Source organism: Camelina sativa, chromosome 14 (genome assembly GCF_000633955.1).
Source record: "Camelina sativa cultivar DH55 chromosome 14, Cs, whole genome shotgun sequence".
NCBI classification, from domain to species: Eukaryota; Viridiplantae; Streptophyta; class Magnoliopsida; order Brassicales; family Brassicaceae; genus Camelina; species Camelina sativa.
The window spans coordinates 5,116,427-5,141,925 of NC_025698.1; the positions used below are offsets into that span (position 1 = coordinate 5,116,427).

Sequence of the window (25,499 nt, forward strand, 5' to 3'; positions counted from 1 at the left end):
GAAAATCTTTTTTTTTGTTTTGTTTTGTTTTGTTTTCTGGGTCGTGTGTGAAAAAAAAATAAAAGAACAAAAAAAAAACATTCTGTTTTGGTGTTGTATTGTTCAATTCAAAGAATACGTTTGTTTCTGGTTGAGATAAACCAATGTTTTGTTGCTATGAATTGACAAATGCAAGAAATTTTTGTTTGAAGTACCAAAATCCCCCTTCTCGGTCTAGCTCTTAGCAATATCTGTAATTAGAAACCCAGACGTGTTTACAATAGTGCAAAATCCCTCAGTCGACACACAACTCTGAAAGAAGCTCTCAAAACTGCTTCTTTTGCTCCGCTTATCTACATTTAAAAAGAAAAGAAAAGATGAATGTAGAAAACAAAACATAGATAAACGCAACAAAGATTTTAAAAGAAGAAATGCAATATAAGTTACCTTCACCAGGTAGTAATCTTTAGATGTCATCTTTGACACTGTGATGAAAGAACCAGTAGATTTACTCCAATCCTCAACTGAGACATCATCAATGCAACTCACGCTAACATTATTGACAAGAATGGTGACTTCATGATTCCTAGCATCGGTTGTCATACACAAATGAATGAGGCTACGGGTGATGAATATCCCTGAACATTCTGCATAATAAACGCAAACACACTTAGCAAGCCAGTGATAACAAGGAAAAAATTGATGATGACTCAATGCCACAGTGGTACCTCGAACGAAGCTATGGTCACAACTTGGTATCCAGGCATTAAAGGAGAAGTGGTTACATTGGCACCAGTGTCAGCCAAGATGGCTTTGATGGTTGCTCTGCCTTTGCCAATAACAAGGCCTACTCGCTGAGTTTTGCACATAAGTTGGATAGTTACAGTACCCATTTGAACCTGCAGCATATATGTGAATTATGCTAAATTAAAACCTGAACTACATTCTTTCAAATAATGACATAAGAAGAACTTACCAAGGAAGGAGATAGTTGGTAATCCGGGGCCATAGTCACAGTGACTGAAGAATCAACAATTGTCGCTCCCTTAAGAGAATTACAAAATTATTAGTCATCACTCAAAAGGAAGTTAATAGCATGTAGAGGAACTGATACAGGCTGAGAAGTGAAATTACCGAGAAATTAACTGCTTCTTTAGCTCCTTGCAAGTCCCGAAAAGTGATATATGCGACTTTAGTCTCCCTGCATAAAAAAGAGTTAAGATTCTGACTATTTTAATTAAGAGCAGAAACTTTTAAAAATTAAAGAACTATAGAGAGTTAAGATTCCAAACCTATGCATCTCAATATACATGATAGAACCAGCCAGGAAGAATACGTTTTGGAGGTCTCCCTCTGTTGCTCCTACGGAGACATGGCTTACTTTGACAGTAGTCATCTGTCAAAGGAAGAGAGAGAGAGAGAGAGAGAATCTGTGAGACTTATACCTTTCTTTTAGCTTTTTCAAGTTTGAAGACATATTAACAATGACGTAAACACACAATCTCTTGAAGCAACCAAACTTAATAAATTCATACCGTTGAAGCTAAAGCCTGATAGTCTGGAGCCATAGTGACAATGATTGGAGAATCAACAATCATTTTTCCGGAGAAACCAAGTGCGTTTTGAGCTCCTTGCAAGTCCCTAAAACTGATAAATGCCACTTGAGTCTCCCTGCACAAAAAAAGAGTTAAGATTCTAACTAATTTAATTAAGAGCTAAAAGCTTTTAAAAAGAACCAAACCTTTGCATCTCTATGTACACAATAGATCCTGCCAAGAAAAAAACCTCGTCGAGGTCTCCCGCTGTTGCTCCACTAGAAAGGTTGCTCACTTTTACAGTAACAGTAGACATCTGCAAAGTAAGAGAGAGAGAGAGATATACAAAAAGTCTTTCTTGATTCTTTATCATGAAAAAAAAAAAAAAAAAAAAATGACAGTAAACACACAATCTCTTGAAGCAACCAAACGGACTTCATAAACACATTAGTCGTGCAATGAATCAATCAAAAACCCAGTGGTCGTGCAATGAATGAAGAGAATACGAGATGTATACGCATGATTCCGACTAATTCTCCCAAACCCAAATTAACAATATCGAATTCTAAATTAGAGATACAAAGATCAAGACTTTCCCATACAAATTCAATCCCCAACCCAACACGCAGAATCTATACAATAACCCTAAATTGAATTCATCAAAGATGAAACCCTAAATTGAATGCATCAACCATGATAGAATAACAAAAAAAAAAAGAAACCGAGTTGCAGACAGTGAATTGAATTACAAAACCCTAATTTAACATGAAACAGAACAGATGAGAAAGGATTTAGATTCGAATTTACCCTCTTTTGCTTGGATGAAAGTAAGATTGATCGACTCCTTTTGTTTGGGATTAGGAATGATTTTGCAGAGAGAAAAAAAAAGAGAGATAGAGAGTGATGTTGCTTTTTAAGGATCCAACGGTCAATGCCACGTAAGAAGAATTAAGAGAGAGCGAGGGATGTTTTTACTTTTTTTAAGTTTCAAATAATCTTTTTCCGCGTCGGATACCCCAACGTTCACTTGTCAAAAACAAAAAATATGACTTTTGTGCGGGACAAATGTCATTTTAATCTTTTTTTCTTTAATAAACTCTTCCTGTGTACATATAATTATTAAGTAGGTAGAATTGATTTGGTTAAAAAGGGTATCCTGAGCAATCGCAATAATCGGGTTCATTGATATTCCTGGTAAAGTTACTTGCAATCTTCTTTAATTTCTAAGTGGAAATTTATGTATGTGCTGTAAAAAACAAAACAAAAAAAATGCTCAATACATTTTGAGAGTTACCGTGTACTTTCTAGTTAAATTGAGAAATGAGTTGGAGGTCTAAACCCTAAATAATGAAATACATAACCATATCATTTACACCAAGGTGCAGAATTCAATCTGTATTGAGTTTTATTTGGTTTCCTTATAAGAATAACGTTAACCTTACAGTTGATCAGAATATTATATAATGTCAGCGGTTCTTGTAACACTTCTTCTTATATAACATTCAACACCAACTGATGCTAGTTTGTTTTAAGTTAACAACACTATTTAACCAAATGAAGATAAGTAAGTAGATAACCATACTTTGTATCTAGTATCTACTTCCCTAAATTTAAGAATATCAAATATTGTCAGTTTATCTTTTTCTACTAGGCACAGCAAACTCTTCAACTTTTACACCCAAAAGGTCATTTCAAAAAGTCACATCTTTCAGCTATTAAATAGTTTAATATTTTAGGTCATTTAGATAGCTTCAGTAATTTTTTTTTTAGTTGCTCATTAATTCTTAACTTCTTTTCTAACTAAAAATATCAATTTGCAGAATAAAGTCTTTGCACCTTCTCTTTTCAACATCTGGAGGGTGTGTAACTAATGTATTTCCTATTTACTAGATAATGAAGTCATACACTTACACACAAACTTGGACATATGTTTTCACGTCATTTAGTTTTAAGTTTTAAGTACTATGAATTTTTCTTACTTCAAAACTTGGGAACAAGAAAGAGCGACGGGCATAATTAATTAGTTATTGCCATCTATGATTTTTCATGGTACTGTTCACAATCCGAAAATCGAATAATTTGGTTTTATAGTAGACTGATAATACAGATTTTTATTAGACACTTCAGTTTTTTGGGCGTTTAGGATTTGTAAATTAATGTTCCTGAAAGAATCCTAGATGTAATCACTAGCTACTATGGAAGTTGTTATTGTCAATCAAATTAAAGTAGAAGTAAACTCAATAACATTACATACGGAGTTTACAGAATAAATCAAACATTCTTTAAGTTTCAACCCCTTTCGTCTGTTATTTTTTGGACAAGTTAGTTGTCCTTTTCTTAGATTCAAAATAGAGATTTGTTTAGGAACAATGGAACTAAAATTTTGGGGATTAGCATTATCAAAAGGGGGTATATAGAAATGGAAAAGCATATGGGTTTCGTATGGAACGGAACAAAAAGCATTCAGATATGAATGGTCTCTCTCATATACCACAACTCAGTTCTATTAAGAGACATGAGAGGTATGTGAGAGTGATGGGATCAAAAAAGTGGGTCTTCAGTTATTCAATTTCACAAGTAATATTAAAACTTTGCATATGTATTAGATTTCTTATAAAACCTTTTTTAGATTTTAACCTCCAAGGTGGTGTTGGAGTAAAGAATTGGGAGCAAGTGCGTTGGGTGGACAACTGAAAAAAGCATTGACTTACATTTTTATTTGGCTAAGGACCGCTTTATAACTTGAGAGAAACATAACATATCAACACTCTTTCTTTTATACGTCAAGATCCAAACCCGCTTTTCTCTATATTTTTCATTTTATTATATGTTCCCATCCATGATGACTAGATATCATATCCTAGTTCATGCTTTGGAATTAGAAAGCCTTATAGGCAAAAAAAACTTTCATCTGCTAATTCGCAAGACTTTAACAATATGTGTTTACAAGCGCTGCACGGGTGACTACTAAACATTTTTGTCGAAGGATTATAGTTTTGACCCACACAAAACTGCATCGCTGATAAACATTTTTTTTCTACTAATGTCTTCTCTAACGTGCATACTTATGACTCATCTTCTATCTTAGCTTAGAAGGAATAGTTATTAGAATCACTCTAGATCTTCTTGCTTGATATCAGCACATCCATTTCATTTCATTTTCATGGAAGGTGTTGGGCCTAAGCCTTTGTTTTTCTTTTCTTTTTGGGTATTTACCTTTTTCTAGCAGTTTCTGCGAAATAACCTAATAATCCCGGTAATAATAGTAATAAAAAAATTCATGCAAGATCACTTCTTACGATTACTAAATATGAATCAATCATGCGGGAGCCCAAACGATCAAATACCAAAGTTGATTTAATTAAAAAAAAAAAAAAAAAAAAAAAAAAAANAAAAAAACCAGAGTAATCTTTACTAGCAGTCGTCAGAATGTTATTTAGTGGACTGATTATTCAATTATCAATTTGTATTTGAAGCTTAGTACTATTAGTTTGCTGACAACAACTAATCAGATAACGATTTTTAAGCTAATTATATTACTTTTAGATATTTGTTCTCCTAAATAATTCGTAGAATGAGATGTAAAAGAAAGTCAACGGAGGGGGTAGAGACCAGCAAAGTCTTGCTGTAAAATTGCTTAGGTGGCGCCCATTAGTTTCAGCCGTTCGGCACGGCATGAACATGATTCGTCCGTCAACGCTCTTATGTTTAATTTCGATATCATTTAAAATCATTATCGACACAAGCAATTAAAAGTCAAGTAACTTTCAGTTGATGTCGACAAGGGTTTTGAGTATTATCTGAAAATCCAATCATGTGTTAAGACATTTTGAATGTTTTATGACAAGAAGATTCAATATTCTTTTTAGAGTTTCCATGGATCCCTCTCGATTACCAAAGAGAAGAAGGAAAGTACAAGCTTAAATATATATATATATATATTTAATGTACTCCAGTAACTCCACAAAAGCTTAGTTTTGGATTCAGAAATCTATAGAATCATTCTTAAGGATGCATATGTAGTTAAAAAGAAAGTAGTGATTCGACTTCATTTTGCTCTATCTTTTGCTGTTGAAATCGTTTGCATTCATCATGTGTTTGTTTCACATATATAGAACAATAACCATCTAGGTTACCAAACCAACACTTATATTAATCGTGTACGCATATTTGAAAACTTGAGTCAACTGATGAGTCTAGATTCTATTCTCAATATATAATGCCTACATAATAAGTCCATATACTTATCCATCAGATTGGCCCTTGATTTTGGTGCGAGTACGAAAGAGAGCTTCGCTGCAATATCAATCTAAATGATCAAAGTCAAGCGTCGACTCTGCATATTTAAACATCGGTAGATATCTATAAAACTATTTTAAATTCAAAAGAAGTAGGACTTTTTGGACTCTTACGAGGAAAACAAAGTATGTCTGAAATTTCATTGGTATGCCAATGCCACTATATATAAAATTCATAACAGAGACAAAATGTCGCAACATGAACATGACGAGTTTGCTTAACTTTTAGTGATTATAATTTATATTTTTATAAAGATTCTCATTGCATAGTCACTCCAAAGTAATCTTTGAACAAGTCTATGGCTTTGCGTTCTTGAATATTTTATATTGTGGCTATGAATGGAGACATTTTATTTGCGGAATTGAGAAAAGATTTATGAATAACGCACATCCTTCACCAATTACAACAATTGTTATTAATTTGTGGTTTTACAAAAAAAAAAACAAAAAGAGGTGGGTGCGTTTTTTGAGAAGGCAAAATGCCTTGGACTGCTCTAACAACTCAAATATGTTTATTACCTAGCGGTCGGAAGAAAAACGCAGTGGATTATTTTTATATATATTTTATTATTTTGATTATAATTAAAAATAGTGTATAGTTGTTGTTTTATCTCCCACATATATATGTCTATGATTCTATCTAGGCTATATATTCTCCCTCTTCTTTTCTCTCTTAGATCATTGTTATATAAAAATTTGCAATCCAGTTTTTTATATTAAAAACATAAAAAAAAACAGATAAGAAAAAAAGATTAATTTGTAATCCAATTTACTTATGTTTAAAGCAGAAATATTTATTTTGAAGAAAAACATATGTTTAAAATATTTCTGATTAACAACTGAAAAATTTCATATTAACAATACCGCTGATAGTTTTTTCACCAATCAAACATCATTGTGTACCGCTTATTTTGCATAAACCGCACTTGTACCGCAAATACTTTTACCCCGCATGTACCGCAATTGAACCGTACCACACTTTCAAATCATTAGTTTCGCACTACCAAATTCGTCGTTACCATTCGGACCCTATATGTCACACTATTCCAAACTAGAGACATGATCATTAATTAGGTAGGAATTTTATCAAGACATTATATATATACATTTTTTCCATTCATACCAAAATGTTTGTTTATCTTTGGATTTGTAAGGAGTCAATAGTCGCAGCTATAAATTATTGGGTTCTCATCTCATTGCTATCATAATTTATGGTGGACCAAAAAAATACGCCCAATTAAACCAGAGTTAAAAACCATAAGCGATACTGATACTGCGATGGTAATTGAATTAGACCAAAACGTTCGGTTAACTAATAATTTGGTCTATACATTCTCAGGACCTATTGGTTTACATTCTTGTCAATTATGAAACAAAAACCATTTCATAAACATGATAGTACACTTTCAAACCGAACTAACCAAAGCAAACCAAACCATCGTACTTTAAAATCGAACTAACCAAATTCGATTGAAACGAACGTTAAATAGAGGAAATGTCAAACCAGGTTGAGCGCGTGAAGTCAAGCAAACGATGGAACCCACACAGGTCTTTGAAGTAAACCCCTCTCATTCGGATTCAACCAAACCAAAACACAATGGGCGCCACAGTGACCACACCTTTAGTTGACCTTGACACCTTTAAATTTATTAGAATCATTTCTTTCTGAATAATTTCATCTTTTCGTCAAATGTTTCTTCCCGTCTAATTTTCTTATAACATTGATTTCGTATTTTTTTTTTATATCACTGATTTCGTATTTTCTTCGTCTAAGTTTCTTTTTGAGTAATTTTTAAATGATCATATTAAAACGGGATCCCATATTAAAACACCTCTAACCAAACATTTTAACATATCTGTCAGAAATTAAATTATGTGTATCTCGTGGTACATATGAGATATGACCCCATCTGGTACCAGGTGAATGATTTTCTTTTATTTATTATTTATTCATGTTTTATGTCTTTTCCGCAAAGTCTAGTTTTATTATTTTAATTTAAATAAAGACACTAATGTATTTTGTTTTTGACACAAATAGGTGATGAGATATTTGTATTTTGGCTGATGTTCATTATAAAAAATATCGTTAAACCGCCAATAATTCCGATATTCCTATAAATGATTCTTCACGTCAGTCAGACGAGGAAAGTTTGAATGAAAATATGCCCACAAACATAATTTCATTCATTTTTGCGTTGATTATTTTGTTTGTTTTTATTTGATATATTTTGGTACTGTATTTAGTATTTGTTAAATAGTACGTTTTAAAAAAAACATCAAATCAGATATATTGATGTCAAAAATAGTACTATATTTTTTGTTTTACTTTGAGAAAACCTCACGGGACCATTTTTTGTTTTACAAATTTAGTTTTCATCCTTTATTATATTCGTACCAAAATATAATGTATTTTCTTTTTATAAAAGGTATTGTCTTTATCACGCTTCATGCTTCACTGCGACGTTTAATATTTAAAAATGCTCCCCAAAAAAGTCATATTCGTCCATTTGCCCTTTGATAAATACTAATATATATCTCTAGCAACTATTATAGTATTTCATTTACACAATTTTTTTTCCAGGAACTTTGACAATTATGTTATTTTGGGAATTTCTCCGTGCGTTTGGGTTAATAATAACCAAATCTCACTTCAGAGAACTCACACAAGTGCCGCGAATCTTGGGAAAAGAACGAGTCCATCTTTTTTTGCAATTTACCTTTAACCCCTTTGTTTTAAATAATTTCTTTTTCCCCATTACCTTTTCTTTAGTTTTTCTTTACTTGAAAGTTGTACTCTTCTTACCTATGGAATTTTCTTTTCATTTGAGTATTTGACTCTTAAATAAAAAAAATCAATGGAAAGCTAAGATCTTTTCTTTTCTTTTCCGTTATGCTTTTGCAGCTAAGATCTCGAGCAAAGCTCCCTTCAAGGAAATTTTTGATTCTTCTCGAGTCTCCTCTCCTCAGCTGAGTCTTCGGATGGTAAATGAGTTAACTTGTCTTCCCCCTACAGGTCTTGGAGAGGGACCCCTTTTCCCATGGATCATTTGGATCATATGGACTTCCCGCAACAACCTGATTTTCAGTAAAATCAAGATACCGGCGAAGGAGGCCCTCCTACTTGCGATCCTCCATGCAAAAGAATGGCAACAAGCCCAGATCCGCAAGGTTCCGCCGAGTCCCCTTACCAACCCACCGCCTCGACTTCCAACAGAATCTCAACTACCCGGTACTATCACTTGCTGCACCGATGCGTCTTGGATCTCAGATTCAAAAGCAGGTCTTGGCTGGACCTTTCAAAACCATCGCCACCATATTATCGGACAGGGATCAGACCTCGCTCTGAATGTTCGATCTCCGCTGATGGCCGAAGCGCTTGCAACTCTCACCGCCATGGAAGTTGCAATCGAATCGGGTTTAATGCACATCACCTTCGCCTCCGACTCTCAATTGTTGGTCAAGGCGATCAATTCGAAGACCCAATCAAAGGATTTTCATGGGATTCAACACGATATCACATCCTCTCTACTAGTTTCGTTTCTTGCAAATTTATGTTTATTCCCAGGAACCTGAACCGACATGCGGATGAGCTTGCAAAAAAGACTCTATCTTTCTCTTGTATGAATATCTGATTTTAATATAAGAGTATTGGTTGATCAAAAATAAAAAAATAAAAAAAATCAATGGTAAATATGGACAAGCAGTTCATGATAAAGTAAAAACCCTATGGGCAAACAATCCAAGTTATAAAAAAAAGCCATAAGCAATAATTGACTGAAATGGATGACTAAACACGGGCGGATCCAAAGAGGGACTAGGTGGGGCAAGCGCCCCATGCTAATTATATAAAAAAAAGATTACCTATTGTTTGTTATACCTTTTTAGATCAAATGACTATTAGTGTCCGAGTAGATGTTGGGGATGATGTGTTTCATATTTCCAATATCATTTGTTTTTCATTTATTATGCCACGTTTTGTATTTTCATTTTGTATGCACAATTTTTTCTCTTGTTTCTTACATTTTTAATTGGTTGTTAATTACATTTTTTCTTTCTTTTTTACTTATATTCCAAAATGCACAAGTTAATTTCGTTATTTGCTTTTGTACTTTCTAAAATATTAATAATTACATCTAGTAAATTCAGTAGATCAATTTTTGATTCAATTTAGATTTCAAAAATGTAAAAATTAATGACAATGATATTCCTCATAAAAAAAGTTGAATTTTTTAAGTTTTTCAGAAACTTAAATTTTAAAAATATGAGATGCAAAAAAAAATATATAACTATTATATCAAAAAAGCTATATATGCCCATATTAATTTTAGTTCAGGATCCGCCACTGTGACTAAATATGATATGAAAAACTAAATTAACAGCAAGTCTATATATGACACTAGATGGCTACGTATAAAGTAACATTGAAGAAGAGTATCTCATACACATGAATGATCAATCTATCCTTCAAATCTTGAACCTATCCTAATACCACTGACTCATAGATGTGAACATTAACAACAATACCTTTAAAACGAAAACATATGGATAAGCATTCCACGTTACTAATAGTGAATCGTTATGTTGTTTCTAGATAAACAAAATCTTTGAGTGGTCGACATTGACAAAGAAAAATACTTTATTATCTGTAAAGAAAAATTTGAAGTCACGTATTACAAGAAAAACCATGCTACATCCCATGAAACAAATTAATTTCCCAAGAACATTATCGAGAACGAATTTAATGTTATCCAAATAGTAGAAAATTAGTTGGACCGTCGGAATGAAATGCGATCCTTGCTGATTAGTTCATGACGTGTTCAATTAATTTTGCCACCAATCCACCGACCTCTAACTCTTCTTTTGGTAATTTGTTTTTTATGATATCTTGTGATACACAATTTATAAACGTTATGGGTTATTTGGTTTTGAAGTATTTGCTTATAAAAGGGAAATTGATAGTGAATATTTTCACGATATTTAACGTATGGAATAACTGATAGTAATGGTTCGATGTTTATATATGTGTTTATTCGCATTCTAAATATCATTATTGTAAACACGTCTTCAAATAAAGTATTTTTTGTTAATGGGTTTTCTATTCAAATTTCTAAATATAGCAATTTTGAGGATGTTAGAAACATTAACTAATGAGTTACATTATCCTGAAAACAAAATCTTGAACATTAATCGCTATGTGTAAATATGGGAATTGGATAGAGCCGTTGAACCATCTAGTGGGGTCTTAAAAGTCAACGAATAGTATTTGATTTACACAATGCGTACATCGGCGACACTTTTATTCGCACTTTCCTAACACCTCTGGTGGGTGGTGGCCACTTTTTTTACTTTCTCTGACTTCAATTTTGTTAAGTTTCTTTTGTTGGATTTCATTTTTTTCAGATTTTTTTTTTATTAAAGAAAATAAAATTAGTATAAAGAATAGTGTACTTTCTATTTTCACATATTTACCATTTGTTGCTATTTTTATCATTTATAAAACTAGAATAAACCGAATTTGGTATATCAAAAGAAATTATTATCTAAAATATGACATACCGTAGTAGTATAAGTTATGGCATTGTTAAAAAATCTACAGGCTCATAAAGTCAAAATGTAAATGATGCAGTTAATAACACATGTTCACGTAACGGTTACCAAGTTGCTCAAAATCATGAAACAACGTCACATTGTTTAATTATCTTATGATGTGGATAAATTAATTAGAAAGCATTATTATGGAGAAATTAAATTATTATGGATTCACACAGCTAAGAAATTACGAAAAGACAGCTCAACATATTATTTTTCCACTTCTCTTCCCAACTGTCTATATAACTTAGCTCTAATAACTAATCTCTGATCTCTCCATCTATTCCTTTCAATTTCCACTCTCCCTATTGTTTTGCAAAAACATCCATCCCAACAAAACAAAATACTAAAGATTTTGCATAAGGGTTTTGTTTTATAATTTCTTAAGAAAAGAAAATGCCCGCCGGTGGATTCGTGGTCGGAGATGGCTCAAGGGCTTACCCCGGCAAACTCACTCCCTTTGTTCTCTTCACTTGTGTTGTAGCTGCCATGGGTGGTCTCATCTTTGGATATGATATCGGAATCTCCGGTAATTATCTCACTATTTCTTTTGTCTTTTAACATTTCCACCCTACAAGTATCTATGCAGTCATCAACACCCCAAAGTAGCAGTTACAATTTTCATCAACACCTACTAGTGAATTCTTGGTTTTAAATATTTACAAAATCGCCATATATGTTTTCTATAGTCTTTAACACCCTCAAGCCTCTTCAACGTCTTTATTTTTTTTTGGGAATTTTGTAAATTAATTTTGAAATAATACAGGTGGTGTGACGTCGATGCCGTCGTTTCTCAGGAGATTTTTTCCGTCGGTGTACCGGAAACAGCAAGAGGAGGCGACATCAAATCAGTATTGTCAATACGATAGCCCGACGCTTACGCTATTCACTTCGTCGCTGTACCTAGCGGCGTTGATCTCGTCGCTGGTGGCTTCCACCGTGACAAGAAGGTTCGGACGGCGGCTCTCGATGCTATTCGGGGGCATACTCTTCTGCGCCGGAGCGTTGGTCAATGGCTTCGCTAAACACGTTTGGATGCTCATTGTCGGTCGTATCTTGCTCGGTTTTGGTATCGGTTTCGCTAATCAGGTCCGTAACTATAAATAATTACGAGGATTTAGTTTATTACAACTATATATACTAACCATATAAGTATTTAATTATCTAAACTAAGATAAAAACCCAACAACTTTTTGAAAATAACTCTGTTACGTGTCGTTATAAAGAATTTAACGGATAAAAACTTTATGTTTATATAATATGACCGATATAAATGTGCTTTGGTTTGTGAAAAAAAAAGTTATGGACCAAGCCAACCACATCCATTGAACACAATCATGAAATAGTTAGGTCAAGTTGACATTATTAATTTTCTTGCTTTTTTTACAACNAACGATGGAACCCACACAGGTCTTTGAAGTAAACCCCTCTCATTCGGATTCAACCAAACCAAAACACAATGGGCGCCACAGTGACCACACCTTTAGTTGACCTTGACACCTTTAAATTTATTAGAATCATTTCTTTCTGAATAATTTCATCTTTTCGTCAAATGTTTCTTCCCGTCTAATTTTCTTATAACATTGATTTCGTATTTTTTTTTTATATCACTGATTTCGTATTTTCTTCGTCTAAGTTTCTTTTTGAGTAATTTTTAAATGATCATATTAAAACGGGATCCCATATTAAAACACCTCTAACCAAACATTTTAACATATCTGTCAGAAATTAAATTATGTGTATCTCGTGGTACATATGAGATATGACCCCATCTGGTACCAGGTGAATGATTTTCTTTTATTTATTATTTATTCATGTTTTATGTCTTTTCCGCAAAGTCTAGTTTTATTATTTTAATTTAAATAAAGACACTAATGTATTTTGTTTTTGACACAAATAGGTGATGAGATATTTGTATTTTGGCTGATGTTCATTATAAAAAATATCGTTAAACCGCCAATAATTCCGATATTCCTATAAATGATTCTTCACGTCAGTCAGACGAGGAAAGTTTGAATGAAAATATGCCCACAAACATAATTTCATTCATTTTTGCGTTGATTATTTTGTTTGTTTTTATTTGATATATTTTGGTACTGTATTTAGTATTTGTTAAATAGTACGTTTTAAAAAAAACATCAAATCAGATATATTGATGTCAAAAATAGTACTATATTTTTTGTTTTACTTTGAGAAAACCTCACGGGACCATTTTTTGTTTTACAAATTTAGTTTTCATCCTTTATTATATTCGTACCAAAATATAATGTATTTTCTTTTTATAAAAGGTATTGTCTTTATCACGCTTCATGCTTCACTGCGACGTTTAATATTTAAAAATGCTCCCCAAAAAAGTCATATTCGTCCATTTGCCCTTTGATAAATACTAATATATATCTCTAGCAACTATTATAGTATTTCATTTACACAATTTTTTTTCCAGGAACTTTGACAATTATGTTATTTTGGGAATTTCTCCGTGCGTTTGGGTTAATAATAACCAAATCTCACTTCAGAGAACTCACACAAGTGCCGCGAATCTTGGGAAAAGAACGAGTCCATCTTTTTTTGCAATTTACCTTTAACCCCTTTGTTTTAAATAATTTCTTTTTCCCCATTACCTTTTCTTTAGTTTTTCTTTACTTGAAAGTTGTACTCTTCTTACCTATGGAATTTTCTTTTCATTTGAGTATTTGACTCTTAAATAAAAAAAATCAATGGAAAGCTAAGATCTTTTCTTTTCTTTTCCGTTATGCTTTTGCAGCTAAGATCTCGAGCAAAGCTCCCTTCAAGGAAATTTTTGATTCTTCTCGAGTCTCCTCTCCTCAGCTGAGTCTTCGGATGGTAAATGAGTTAACTTGTCTTCCCCCTACAGGTCTTGGAGAGGGACCCCTTTTCCCATGGATCATTTGGATCATATGGACTTCCCGCAACAACCTGATTTTCAGTAAAATCAAGATACCGGCGAAGGAGGCCCTCCTACTTGCGATCCTCCATGCAAAAGAATGGCAACAAGCCCAGATCCGCAAGGTTCCGCCGAGTCCCCTTACCAACCCACCGCCTCGACTTCCAACAGAATCTCAACTACCCGGTACTATCACTTGCTGCACCGATGCGTCTTGGATCTCAGATTCAAAAGCAGGTCTTGGCTGGACCTTTCAAAACCATCGCCACCATATTATCGGACAGGGATCAGACCTCGCTCTGAATGTTCGATCTCCGCTGATGGCCGAAGCGCTTGCAACTCTCACCGCCATGGAAGTTGCAATCGAATCGGGTTTAATGCACATCACCTTCGCCTCCGACTCTCAATTGTTGGTCAAGGCGATCAATTCGAAGACCCAATCAAAGGATTTTCATGGGATTCAACACGATATCACATCCTCTCTACTAGTTTCGTTTCTTGCAAATTTATGTTTATTCCCAGGAACCTGAACCGACATGCGGATGAGCTTGCAAAAAAGACTCTATCTTTCTCTTGTATGAATATCTGATTTTAATATAAGAGTATTGGTTGATCAAAAATAAAAAAATAAAAAAAATCAATGGTAAATATGGACAAGCAGTTCATGATAAAGTAAAAACCCTATGGGCAAACAATCCAAGTTATAAAAAAAAGCCATAAGCAATAATTGACTGAAATGGATGACTAAACACGGGCGGATCCAAAGAGGGACTAGGTGGGGCAAGCGCCCCATGCTAATTATATAAAAAAAAGATTACCTATTGTTTGTTATACCTTTTTAGATCAAATGACTATTAGTGTCCGAGTAGATGTTGGGGATGATGTGTTTCATATTTCCAATATCATTTGTTTTTCATTTATTATGCCACGTTTTGTATTTTCATTTTGTATGCACAATTTTTTCTCTTGTTTCTTACATTTTTAATTGGTTGTTAATTACATTTTTTCTTTCTTTTTTACTTATATTCCAAAATGCACAAGTTAATTTCGTTATTTGCTTTTGTACTTTCTAAAATATTAATAATTACATCTAGTAAATTCAGTAGATCAATTTTTGATTCAATTTAGATTTCAAAAATGTAAAAATTAATGACAATGATATTCCTCATAAAAAAAGTTGAATTTTTTAAGTTTTTCAGAAACTTAAATTTTAAAAATATGAGATGCAAAAAAAAATATATAACTATTATATCAAAAAAGCTATATATGCCCATATTAATTTTAGTTCAGGATCCGCCACTGTGACTAAATATGATATGAAAAACTAAATTAACAGCAAGTCTATATATGACACTAGATGGCTACGTATAAAGTAACATTGAAGAAGAGTATCTCATACACATGAATGATCAATCTATCCTTCAAATCTTGAACCTATCCTAATACCACTGACTCATAGATGTGAACATTAACAACAATACCTTTAAAACGAAAACATATGGATAAGCATTCCACGTTACTAATAGTGAATCGTTATGTTGTTTCTAGATAAACAAAATCTTTGAGTGGTCGACATTGACAAAGAAAAATACTTTATTATCTGTAAAGAAAAATTTGAAGTCACGTATTACAAGAAAAACCATGCTACATCCCATGAAACAAATTAATTTCCCAAGAACATTATCGAGAACGAATTTAATGTTATCCAAATAGTAGAAAATTAGTTGGACCGTCGGAATGAAATGCGATCCTTGCTGATTAGTTCATGACGTGTTCAATTAATTTTGCCACCAATCCACCGACCTCTAACTCTTCTTTTGGTAATTTGTTTTTTATGATATCTTGTGATACACAATTTATAAACGTTATGGGTTATTTGGTTTTGAAGTATTTGCTTATAAAAGGGAAATTGATAGTGAATATTTTCACGATATTTAACGTATGGAATAACTGATAGTAATGGTTCGATGTTTATATATGTGTTTATTCGCATTCTAAATATCATTATTGTAAACACGTCTTCAAATAAAGTATTTTTTGTTAATGGGTTTTCTATTCAAATTTCTAAATATAGCAATTTTGAGGATGTTAGAAACATTAACTAATGAGTTACATTATCCTGAAAACAAAATCTTGAACATTAATCGCTATGTGTAAATATGGGAATTGGATAGAGCCGTTGAACCATCTAGTGGGGTCTTAAAAGTCAACGAATAGTATTTGATTTACACAATGCGTACATCGGCGACACTTTTATTCGCACTTTCCTAACACCTCTGGTGGGTGGTGGCCACTTTTTTTACTTTCTCTGACTTCAATTTTGTTAAGTTTCTTTTGTTGGATTTCATTTTTTTCAGATTTTTTTTTTATTAAAGAAAATAAAATTAGTATAAAGAATAGTGTACTTTCTATTTTCACATATTTACCATTTGTTGCTATTTTTATCATTTATAAAACTAGAATAAACCGAATTTGGTATATCAAAAGAAATTATTATCTAAAATATGACATACCGTAGTAGTATAAGTTATGGCATTGTTAAAAAATCTACAGGCTCATAAAGTCAAAATGTAAATGATGCAGTTAATAACACATGTTCACGTAACGGTTACCAAGTTGCTCAAAATCATGAAACAACGTCACATTGTTTAATTATCTTATGATGTGGATAAATTAATTAGAAAGCATTATTATGGAGAAATTAAATTATTATGGATTCACACAGCTAAGAAATTACGAAAAGACAGCTCAACATATTATTTTTCCACTTCTCTTCCCAACTGTCTATATAACTTAGCTCTAATAACTAATCTCTGATCTCTCCATCTATTCCTTTCAATTTCCACTCTCCCTATTGTTTTGCAAAAACATCCATCCCAACAAAACAAAATACTAAAGATTTTGCATAAGGGTTTTGTTTTATAATTTCTTAAGAAAAGAAAATGCCCGCCGGTGGATTCGTGGTCGGAGATGGCTCAAGGGCTTACCCCGGCAAACTCACTCCCTTTGTTCTCTTCACTTGTGTTGTAGCTGCCATGGGTGGTCTCATCTTTGGATATGATATCGGAATCTCCGGTAATTATCTCACTATTTCTTTTGTCTTTTAACATTTCCACCCTACAAGTATCTATGCAGTCATCAACACCCCAAAGTAGCAGTTACAATTTTCATCAACACCTACTAGTGAATTCTTGGTTTTAAATATTTACAAAATCGCCATATATGTTTTCTATAGTCTTTAACACCCTCAAGCCTCTTCAACGTCTTTATTTTTTTTTGGGAATTTTGTAAATTAATTTTGAAATAATACAGGTGGTGTGACGTCGATGCCGTCGTTTCTCAGGAGATTTTTTCCGTCGGTGTACCGGAAACAGCAAGAGGAGGCGACATCAAATCAGTATTGTCAATACGATAGCCCGACGCTTACGCTATTCACTTCGTCGCTGTACCTAGCGGCGTTGATCTCGTCGCTGGTGGCTTCCACCGTGACAAGAAGGTTCGGACGGCGGCTCTCGATGCTATTCGGGGGCATACTCTTCTGCGCCGGAGCGTTGGTCAATGGCTTCGCTAAACACGTTTGGATGCTCATTGTCGGTCGTATCTTGCTCGGTTTTGGTATCGGTTTCGCTAATCAGGTCCGTAACTATAAATAATTACGAGGATTTAGTTTATTACAACTATATATACTAACCATATAAGTATTTAATTATCTAAACTAAGATAAAAACCCAACAACTTTTTGAAAATAACTCTGTTACGTGTCGTTATAAAGAATTTAACGGATAAAAACTTTATGTTTATATAATATGACCGATATAAATGTGCTTTGGTTTGTGAAAAAAAAAGTTATGGACCAAGCCAACCACATCCATTGAACACAATCATGAAATAGTTAGGTCAAGTTGACATTATTAATTTTCTTGCTTTTTTTACAACGACGATCATTATTTTCCACATTTATACTGTATGGTACAACACTTATTTTAATTTGTTTTTGATATTTTTCGGCTAGGATCCACAATTCCACATGGTCTGTTTTTTTTTTAAAACTTTTCTATGGTCTCTTTCTCGACTTTTTCAGTGATTAAATAAACGTATATATTTGTTTTGACGTCATATTGGATATATTACAATAGCTCTTAAAAAGTTAAAAACAAAAACAAAAAACCTCTGATTGATACGGGATCGTTAGTTTAGGAAAAAAGGTCATATTCGGACAGTATGTTCTTGAACTAGTAGAACAAGAATGACGTAATAATTAACCCTGTTTAATCTCTCTGTTTACAGTCCGTGCCACTATACCTCTCTGAGATGGCTCCATACAAATACAGAGGATCTTTAAACATCGGCTTCCAGCTGTCCATCACCGTCGGGATCCTCGTCGCCGAAGTCCTCAACTACTTCTTCGCCAAAATCAANAAGAAGGTTCGGACGGCGGCTCTCGATGCTATTCGGGGGCATACTCTTCTGCGCCGGAGCGTTGGTCAATGGCTTCGCTAAACACGTTTGGATGCTCATTGTCGGTCGTATCTTGCTCGGTTTTGGTATCGGTTTCGCTAATCAGGTCCGTAACTATAAATAATTACGAGGATTTAGTTTATTACAACTATATATACTAACCATATAAGTATTTAATTATCTAAACTAAGATAAAAACCCAACAACTTTTTGAAAATAACTCTGTTACGTGTCGTTATAAAGAATTTAACGGATAAAAACTTTATGTTTATATAATATGACCGATATAAATGTGCTTTGGTTTGTGAAAAAAAAAGTTATGGACCAAGCCAACCACATCCATTGAACACAATCATGAAATAGTTAGGTCAAGTTGACATTATTAATTTTCTTGCTTTTTTTACAACGACGATCATTATTTTCCACATTTATACTGTATGGTACAACACTTATTTTAATTTGTTTTTGATATTTTTCGGCTAGGATCCACAATTCCACATGGTCTGTTTTTTTTTTAAAACTTTTCTATGGTCTCTTTCTCGACTTTTTCAGTGATTAAATAAACGTATATATTTGTTTTGACGTCATATTGGATATATTACAATAGCTCTTAAAAAGTTAAAAACAAAAACAAAAAACCTCTGATTGATACGGGATCGTTAGTTTAGGAAAAAAGGTCATATTCGGACAGTATGTTCTTGAACTAGTAGAACAAGAATGACGTAATAATTAACCCTGTTTAATCTCTCTGTTTACAGTCCGTGCCACTATACCTCTCTGAGATGGCTCCATACAAATACAGAGGATCTTTAAACATCGGCTTCCAGCTGTCCATCACCGTCGGGATCCTCGTCGCCGAAGTCCTCAACTACTTCTTCGCCAAAATCAAAGGCGGTTGGGGATGGCGGCTCAGTCTCGGAGGCGCGGTGGTTCCCGCCCTGATCATAACCCTCGGCTCCCTCGTTCTCCCCGACACTCCCAACTCAATGATCGAGCGAGGCCTACACGAGGAGGCCAAAACCAAGCTCAGGCGAATCCGCGGCGTTGATGACGTCAGCCAGGAGTTCGACGATCTAGTCGCCGCTAGTAAAGAGTCGCAGTCGATTGAGGACCCGTGGAGAAACCTCCTCCGCCGTAAATACCGACCACATCTCACTATGGCCATTATGATTCCGTTCTTTCAGCAACTAACCGGAATCAATGTGATTATGTTTTACGCTCCGGTTCTGTTCAACACCATTGGTTTCACGACCGATGCTTCTCTCATGTCCGCCGTGGTCACTGGCTCGGTCAACGTCGCCGCCACTCTTGTTTCTATCTACGGTGTTGACAAGTGGGGACGTCGGTTTCTCTTTCTTGAAGGCGGTACACAAATGCTAATATGTCAGGTAAGGAACAATATTACTACTTTATCTATTTCTTGGATCCATATATAAGGAACAATATGAACTTATACCAAATATAGATGTGTCTAGATATCAATTTAGTAATTTGGTCATTCTTAATTAGGATGATTAATGTGTATATATATTGATGAAGATGCGTTTTAGAGGTCTATATATGTTGATGAATAAGAAACTAATCCTTATAATTGGGTACTACNCACTCTTGTTTCTATCTACGGTGTTGACAAGTGGGGACGTCGGTTTCTCTTTCTTGAAGGCGGTACACAAATGCTAATATGTCAGGTAAGGAACAATATTACTACTTTATATATTTCTTGGATCCATATATAAACATTTAAACTAATATATGAACTTAGAGATGTGTCTAGAGATCAATTTAGTAATTTGGTCATTGTTCATTAGGATGATTAATGTGTATATATATTGATGAAGATGCGTTTTAGAGGTAGATATATGTTGATGAATAAGAAATTAATCCTTATTGGGTACTACTTATGTTTGTATATCATTGTGCTGATAAAAATGTGGTTCGTTTTTTTCTTTTCTGGTGTGATTGTAGGCTGTGGTTGCAGCGTGCATAGGGGCCAAGTTCGGGGTAGACGGGACCCCTGGTGAGCTGCCAAAGTGGTATGCTATACTGGTTGTAACGTTTATTTGCATCTACGTGGCGGGTTTTGCTTGGTCGTGGGGCCCGCTAGGGTGGTTAGTGCCGAGTGAAATCTTCCCGTTGGAGATAGGGTCGGCGGCGCAGAGTATCACGGTGTCGGTGAACATGATCTTCACGTTCATCATCGCGCAAATCTTCTTGATGATGCTTTGCCGTTTGAAATTTGGGTTATTCCTCTTTTTTGCCTTCTTCGTGGTGGTGATGTCGATATTTGTATACATATTCTTGCCGGAAACGAAAGGGATTCCGATAGAGGAGATGGGTCAAGTGTGGAGATCACATTGGTATTGGTCAAGGTTTGTGGAGGATGGTGAGTACGGGAATGCGCTTGAGATGGGCAAGAGTACTAACCAAGGAACTAAGCATGTTTGATTTATCATTGTTTTTTTTAAATGAGAGTTTTAAGACAGAAAAAATGATTTGTAATTTCTAATTTCGTAAAGGAAAAAGTGTATTAAACTAGATATATTGGTGTTTATATAATTCAATATCACATGGTGAAATTATGCATATGATTTTTCTTTGATATCGTCATGCTGTTTTTTACTGTTACCACTTACCATTATATTATATGATAGAGGTCGAAGTTAAGCCCCAAAAACTGTGAGGAAGCTTGCAAGAGTGCAAGACCTATATTTTCAATTTTGCAGAAAACTTAAGAGGGAGGATACGTTGAGATAATAGTATGTGATATAATGTTATATCTCACAAATATAACTCCATCGAAATCAAATTATAAGGGTGATAACCAATTTATGAGATTTTGCACAATTAATTTCTGAAATAAAAACAATATATTTGATTATACTTTTAATAATCGTGAAGGCCCATGCCACCAACAAAGTTGTTAATTTAAATTAGAACGATATATAAACTCTTAGAGATTACCAGCTAACAATAATGAGTTGATGACAAGTTGTCCTTAATAATCAAACTATATCTATAAAAAGATATTAGTCAACTAATCCACTATTAAAGAGAAATTATCAATTAAACCTTCACATTTTTCTCCTAGTGAAAACACTATAAATACCCACTAAACACTTCACATTTCTCTCCACCAATCTCAAACAAACTTAAACTCACTACTACTTCTTGAGCCTTTTGGAGACGGAGAAGAAGATGATTGAGGAGGTTCCTGATTGGGAATTTGGAATTATATATCTTGGTTTTTAATTGTATTTGTTAATAACATCTCAATCAATAAAATAAAAAAATTTCGACCTAGATTCTTCGTTTTCCATAAACTTTCACGAATTGATTACTTATATGTTATATCATAACAACAACTATAATTCTTGGTGTGTGTTTAAAGCAGTATTAATCCAAACCGTATTTATGAAACGTATACCTAAAACGGTCATGTATCGTATAGACACAGTATATATGACCGCCAAAGGCGTATGTTAGAGCACTAATGCGGTTTTACCAAAAGTTATGCAATTGTCAACGTTAAAGCATCCAAAAACCTCATAATTTTTTTTTGAACTACTCTTAAAAGATTAGAAGAAAAAGGAGTCTTGGCACTATAAAAGAAACTTAGAAACCAAGAAAGTAATTCGGAACCGCCCAATGTCTTTTTGGGTTAATTTAATTTGGTTGGTATTTCAGTCCGGTTTAAACGTAACCGATTCGCTTACTTCACTCATTAAAGTTGAAAAAAATCACAATTTTGGTTTGATCCTGGCTAATGATAGTAACATACTCTCGAAATTTTTATTGCACGTTTATATAGCAGTGTTCTTAAATAACGCTATCAAAGTATCAAAGTATCAAGTATCATTAATGAGCTAATTCTATTTACTTGTTGTCAAAGTATCAAGTGCTATGATTAACATATTGGATATACATCAAAAAATAACTTACTATAAGTTTTACAAAATTAAAAAACGTATTAGAATACATATAATGCATATGCATATGATGTATATGCCAATATGTTAAAAGTAACGTTTCACGTAAAATTATAATACGTTTAATGCAAGTCCAGCAAAACGTATTAGTTTTTCAATTATATATTTTATAAAGGTTTATAAAGATTAGAAAAGGTTGTATGAAGATGATTTATTGTAGATTCAGCCATTGCCACCGTAAACATCAAAATACATTTTCGAAAAAAAGTTTTTTTCTAAAGTATAAATAATAAACTCTCCAATGTGTTAATTTATGCATTATCAAATCCAATTTTGGTATATAATCTCTTAATACTTTTTCCCAACATCTATTTTCTTTTAATACAAATGGTTAATAATGATTTTACAACATATTATCGCAATCTATTTTTGTACTAATTATTTACAAATTTTATGGATGTAAATAATTTCTTACTTAGTGGTTTTTGTGATTTAATGTAAGTTCTTTGTTTTGTTTAATCATCTCTGTTAATAGTCTTTTAGTAAACAGAAATGGTGGATAAGAGATCTCAATACTACTTAGTAGTTTTACGTTAATGAAAATTTGACCAAATTACTAACTAACAAAAAAAAAAAGATCTCAAACAAAATATTACGGATATGGCATATCACACTCTTTCCCCTTTTGTTCTATGAATTGCATTCCCGCTCTTGACTGACGAGGAAGGCGGATCTTTCTGTCTAAGGCTGCTAGTAGACGAGGCCCAAAAATATTGTCTAGATGAAAAACTTTTGTAGCTTTGGAGAAGCATTACCGGTGCTTCTATCTGTGTCTGTGGGAGAAATCAGAACTATGAAATTGAGGTTTGATTATCTTTACTTTGAACTTTTAACATGTCGGTTTCAGTTTTTTTTACTCATACATACCTTCTTCTACTTTTAGATCACTGTAGAATGTTCTGCAGTACACATAACCTTCTCACAGGTTGTTCTTAGGGTGAGGAGACAAGATTTTAAACTTGTCTGAACACCCTTCCTACTTTGCAAATCTCTCCTTCTTACTTGTCTCATCCTTAACAAGTGACAGTTTATGATTGCTTAGTACTTCCTTTCAACTTTCTAGTATGGAACTCCCTCAAAATCTAAAGAACTACTCTCTGTGCTGAAGTTTTCAAGCTTTAATCTTTTGGATATTGTGTAAGCCTAGTTTCTGGTCCAAGTATCTCAGTTGGAAATTGGCTTTGGCCAAAAGTATATATCTTTTTTATTCTTTTACCTTCAAAGACCTTTTCATTTGTATTATTGGTTCAATTAGATGTTAGGAGAGAAGGGTCACTTTTTATTTGATTTAGAACTAGTTAATTGAGTGATGAAGAATAAAATGGACATGAGAGATTTTATAAATCTCAATATCAACCAACTCAAAGAAAGCTATATATACTAACTAAGGAGATGAAGAAAACATTATCTATTTGTATAAAAAAAAATCCTTCTTTTTATTATTAAGCTATATAGTCTAATAATAAATTAATAATATTATAAAACTAATGAGATGAAGAAAACATTATCTATTTGTATATAAAAAATCCTTCTTTTGCTATTTGTGTGTGTTGTTGTTGTTGTTGTTGATGTCTCTTGACTTCTCTTATGCTTTGCTCGGTGACTACTTCCACCACGCCTTAATCTTCTGTTAATACCGTTACTCTTCCTTTTCGTCGTCATCGAGTTTGATGCCGACGGATCGATCCAGTTCTTATCATCGTCAACCGCTCTGTTCCATCTTTCTTTAAAAGTTTGAAGCTCCCACGTCGATTGTCTCCTTATCTACTCGTTTCGCTAAACGACACAAACACTAAGATGCTTAGCTTTTGTTGTTTATTGAAAGAATTTGATTGAGAATTTGATAGTGGTTAACTCACCTCAATTCTTGAATCAAAGGTTGTATAGCCTTGTCTCTTTAAATATCGAGGAAAAAGAATATCATAAAGGTGAGTGAGCTCTCTTTTTGTTATAGACCAAAAGAATTGGAAATGAAGAATGTTTTTGCGTCGATAAGACTTACCTTGGTGCCAACATCACGAGCTGTGGTCTGCCAAATATTATAAAACAACGGTTATATTAGAAAATTGTATGGTCATCCGGATCAAAACAAGTGCTTTTTATATCACTTTCTAAAGATTATACCTTCTTCTCAGAATGAACACTTTCACCTAAAGTTTGAATGCCTTGATGAAAGATATACTCGCTATCCACAATCCCTACGTTTTTCGTCCGGTCTCCCTACAGCATTCAAACCGGATCATGAATTAAAGACAATATGATAAATAAAAAAAGGCCAAATTATGCATATTTCAGAATTAGAACTGAGCTGTTAGAGCTACAAGTAGTAGATTGTTCATTGCAAAAAGATCTTTAGTAACAAAAATCCTGAATGAGAATTGTGGTTTATGTAGAAAACAAGGATTACCTGTGCGCAATACCCGAGTTTCATATCCATTCCCCATCCATGAACCAAATCATTCTACAAAAACCAAAAGCCAAAATGTCCGCAAATGAAAAATTACTAAAGGGTCAGTTAATTTCAAGATAAACAACCGCTGAAATTTACCTGTATAAGATTCCAAGTGCAAAACCAAGCAGCTTTCGAAAACACCGGAGCCATTCCTTCAACGAATCTACAAACAGAGGAAACAGAGCTAAATGTATCAATATATAGCCAACAATGTTTATTCCATGGCCAACCAAACCATTACCCTGTGCAAGGAGGATCTGCACTAGTACTAGAACACCTTTTAGTGCCTCTGTTGAT

At 33.6% G+C, this 25,499-nt stretch overlaps 3 protein-coding genes and 1 long non-coding RNA gene across 6 annotated transcripts; 2 read left to right on the forward strand and 2 right to left on the reverse strand.

Annotated features, from left to right (window-relative positions):
• On the reverse strand, positions 137-2,427 carry LOC104739763. The gene is made up of 9 exons (XM_010460211.2): positions 2,322-2,427; positions 1,721-1,830; positions 1,515-1,650; positions 1,272-1,375; positions 1,114-1,180; positions 956-1,024; positions 708-878; positions 427-626; positions 137-332 (listed from the first exon to the last, which is right to left on the reverse strand). Exons 2-8 carry the CDS (start codon positions 1,828-1,830, stop codon positions 579-581), a joined length of 705 nt encoding a protein of 234 aa, XP_010458513.1. The 5' UTR covers positions 2,322-2,427; the 3' UTR covers positions 137-332; positions 427-578.
• On the forward strand, positions 11,638-12,768 carry LOC104739764 (sugar transport protein 1-like). Its single transcript, XM_010460212.2, has 2 exons — positions 11,638-11,930; positions 12,168-12,768. Exons 1-2 carry the CDS (start codon positions 11,798-11,800, stop codon positions 12,506-12,508), a joined length of 474 nt encoding a protein of 157 aa, XP_010458514.1. The 5' UTR covers positions 11,638-11,797; the 3' UTR covers positions 12,509-12,768.
• Positions 17,091-21,363, forward strand: LOC104739765 (sugar transport protein 1-like). Of its 3 annotated transcripts, none has more exons than XM_019235980.1 (6): positions 17,105-17,381; positions 17,619-17,941; positions 18,594-18,719; positions 19,649-20,067; positions 20,368-20,452; positions 20,730-21,363. In XM_019235980.1, the coding sequence occupies exons 1-6, from the start codon at positions 17,249-17,251 to the stop codon at positions 21,207-21,209; spliced, it is 1,566 nt and encodes a 521-aa protein (XP_019091525.1). In that variant the 5' UTR covers positions 17,105-17,248; the 3' UTR covers positions 21,210-21,363. The 3 variants fall into 3 exon arrangements, with proteins under 3 accessions (XP_019091526.1, XP_019091525.1, XP_010458516.1); XM_010460214.2 differs by lacking the exon at positions 18,594-18,719 and adding an exon at positions 18,732-18,870 and having other exon boundaries at positions 17,106-17,381; positions 17,619-17,802; positions 19,523-20,067; XM_019235981.1 differs by lacking the exons at positions 18,594-18,719; positions 20,368-20,452 and having other exon boundaries at positions 17,091-17,381; positions 19,523-20,152.
• Positions 25,165-25,499, reverse strand: LOC104739766. The gene is made up of 3 exons (XR_760062.2): positions 25,444-25,499; positions 25,299-25,365; positions 25,165-25,211 (listed from the first exon to the last, which is right to left on the reverse strand). It is a non-coding gene; the product is annotated as an uncharacterized LOC104739766 (long non-coding RNA).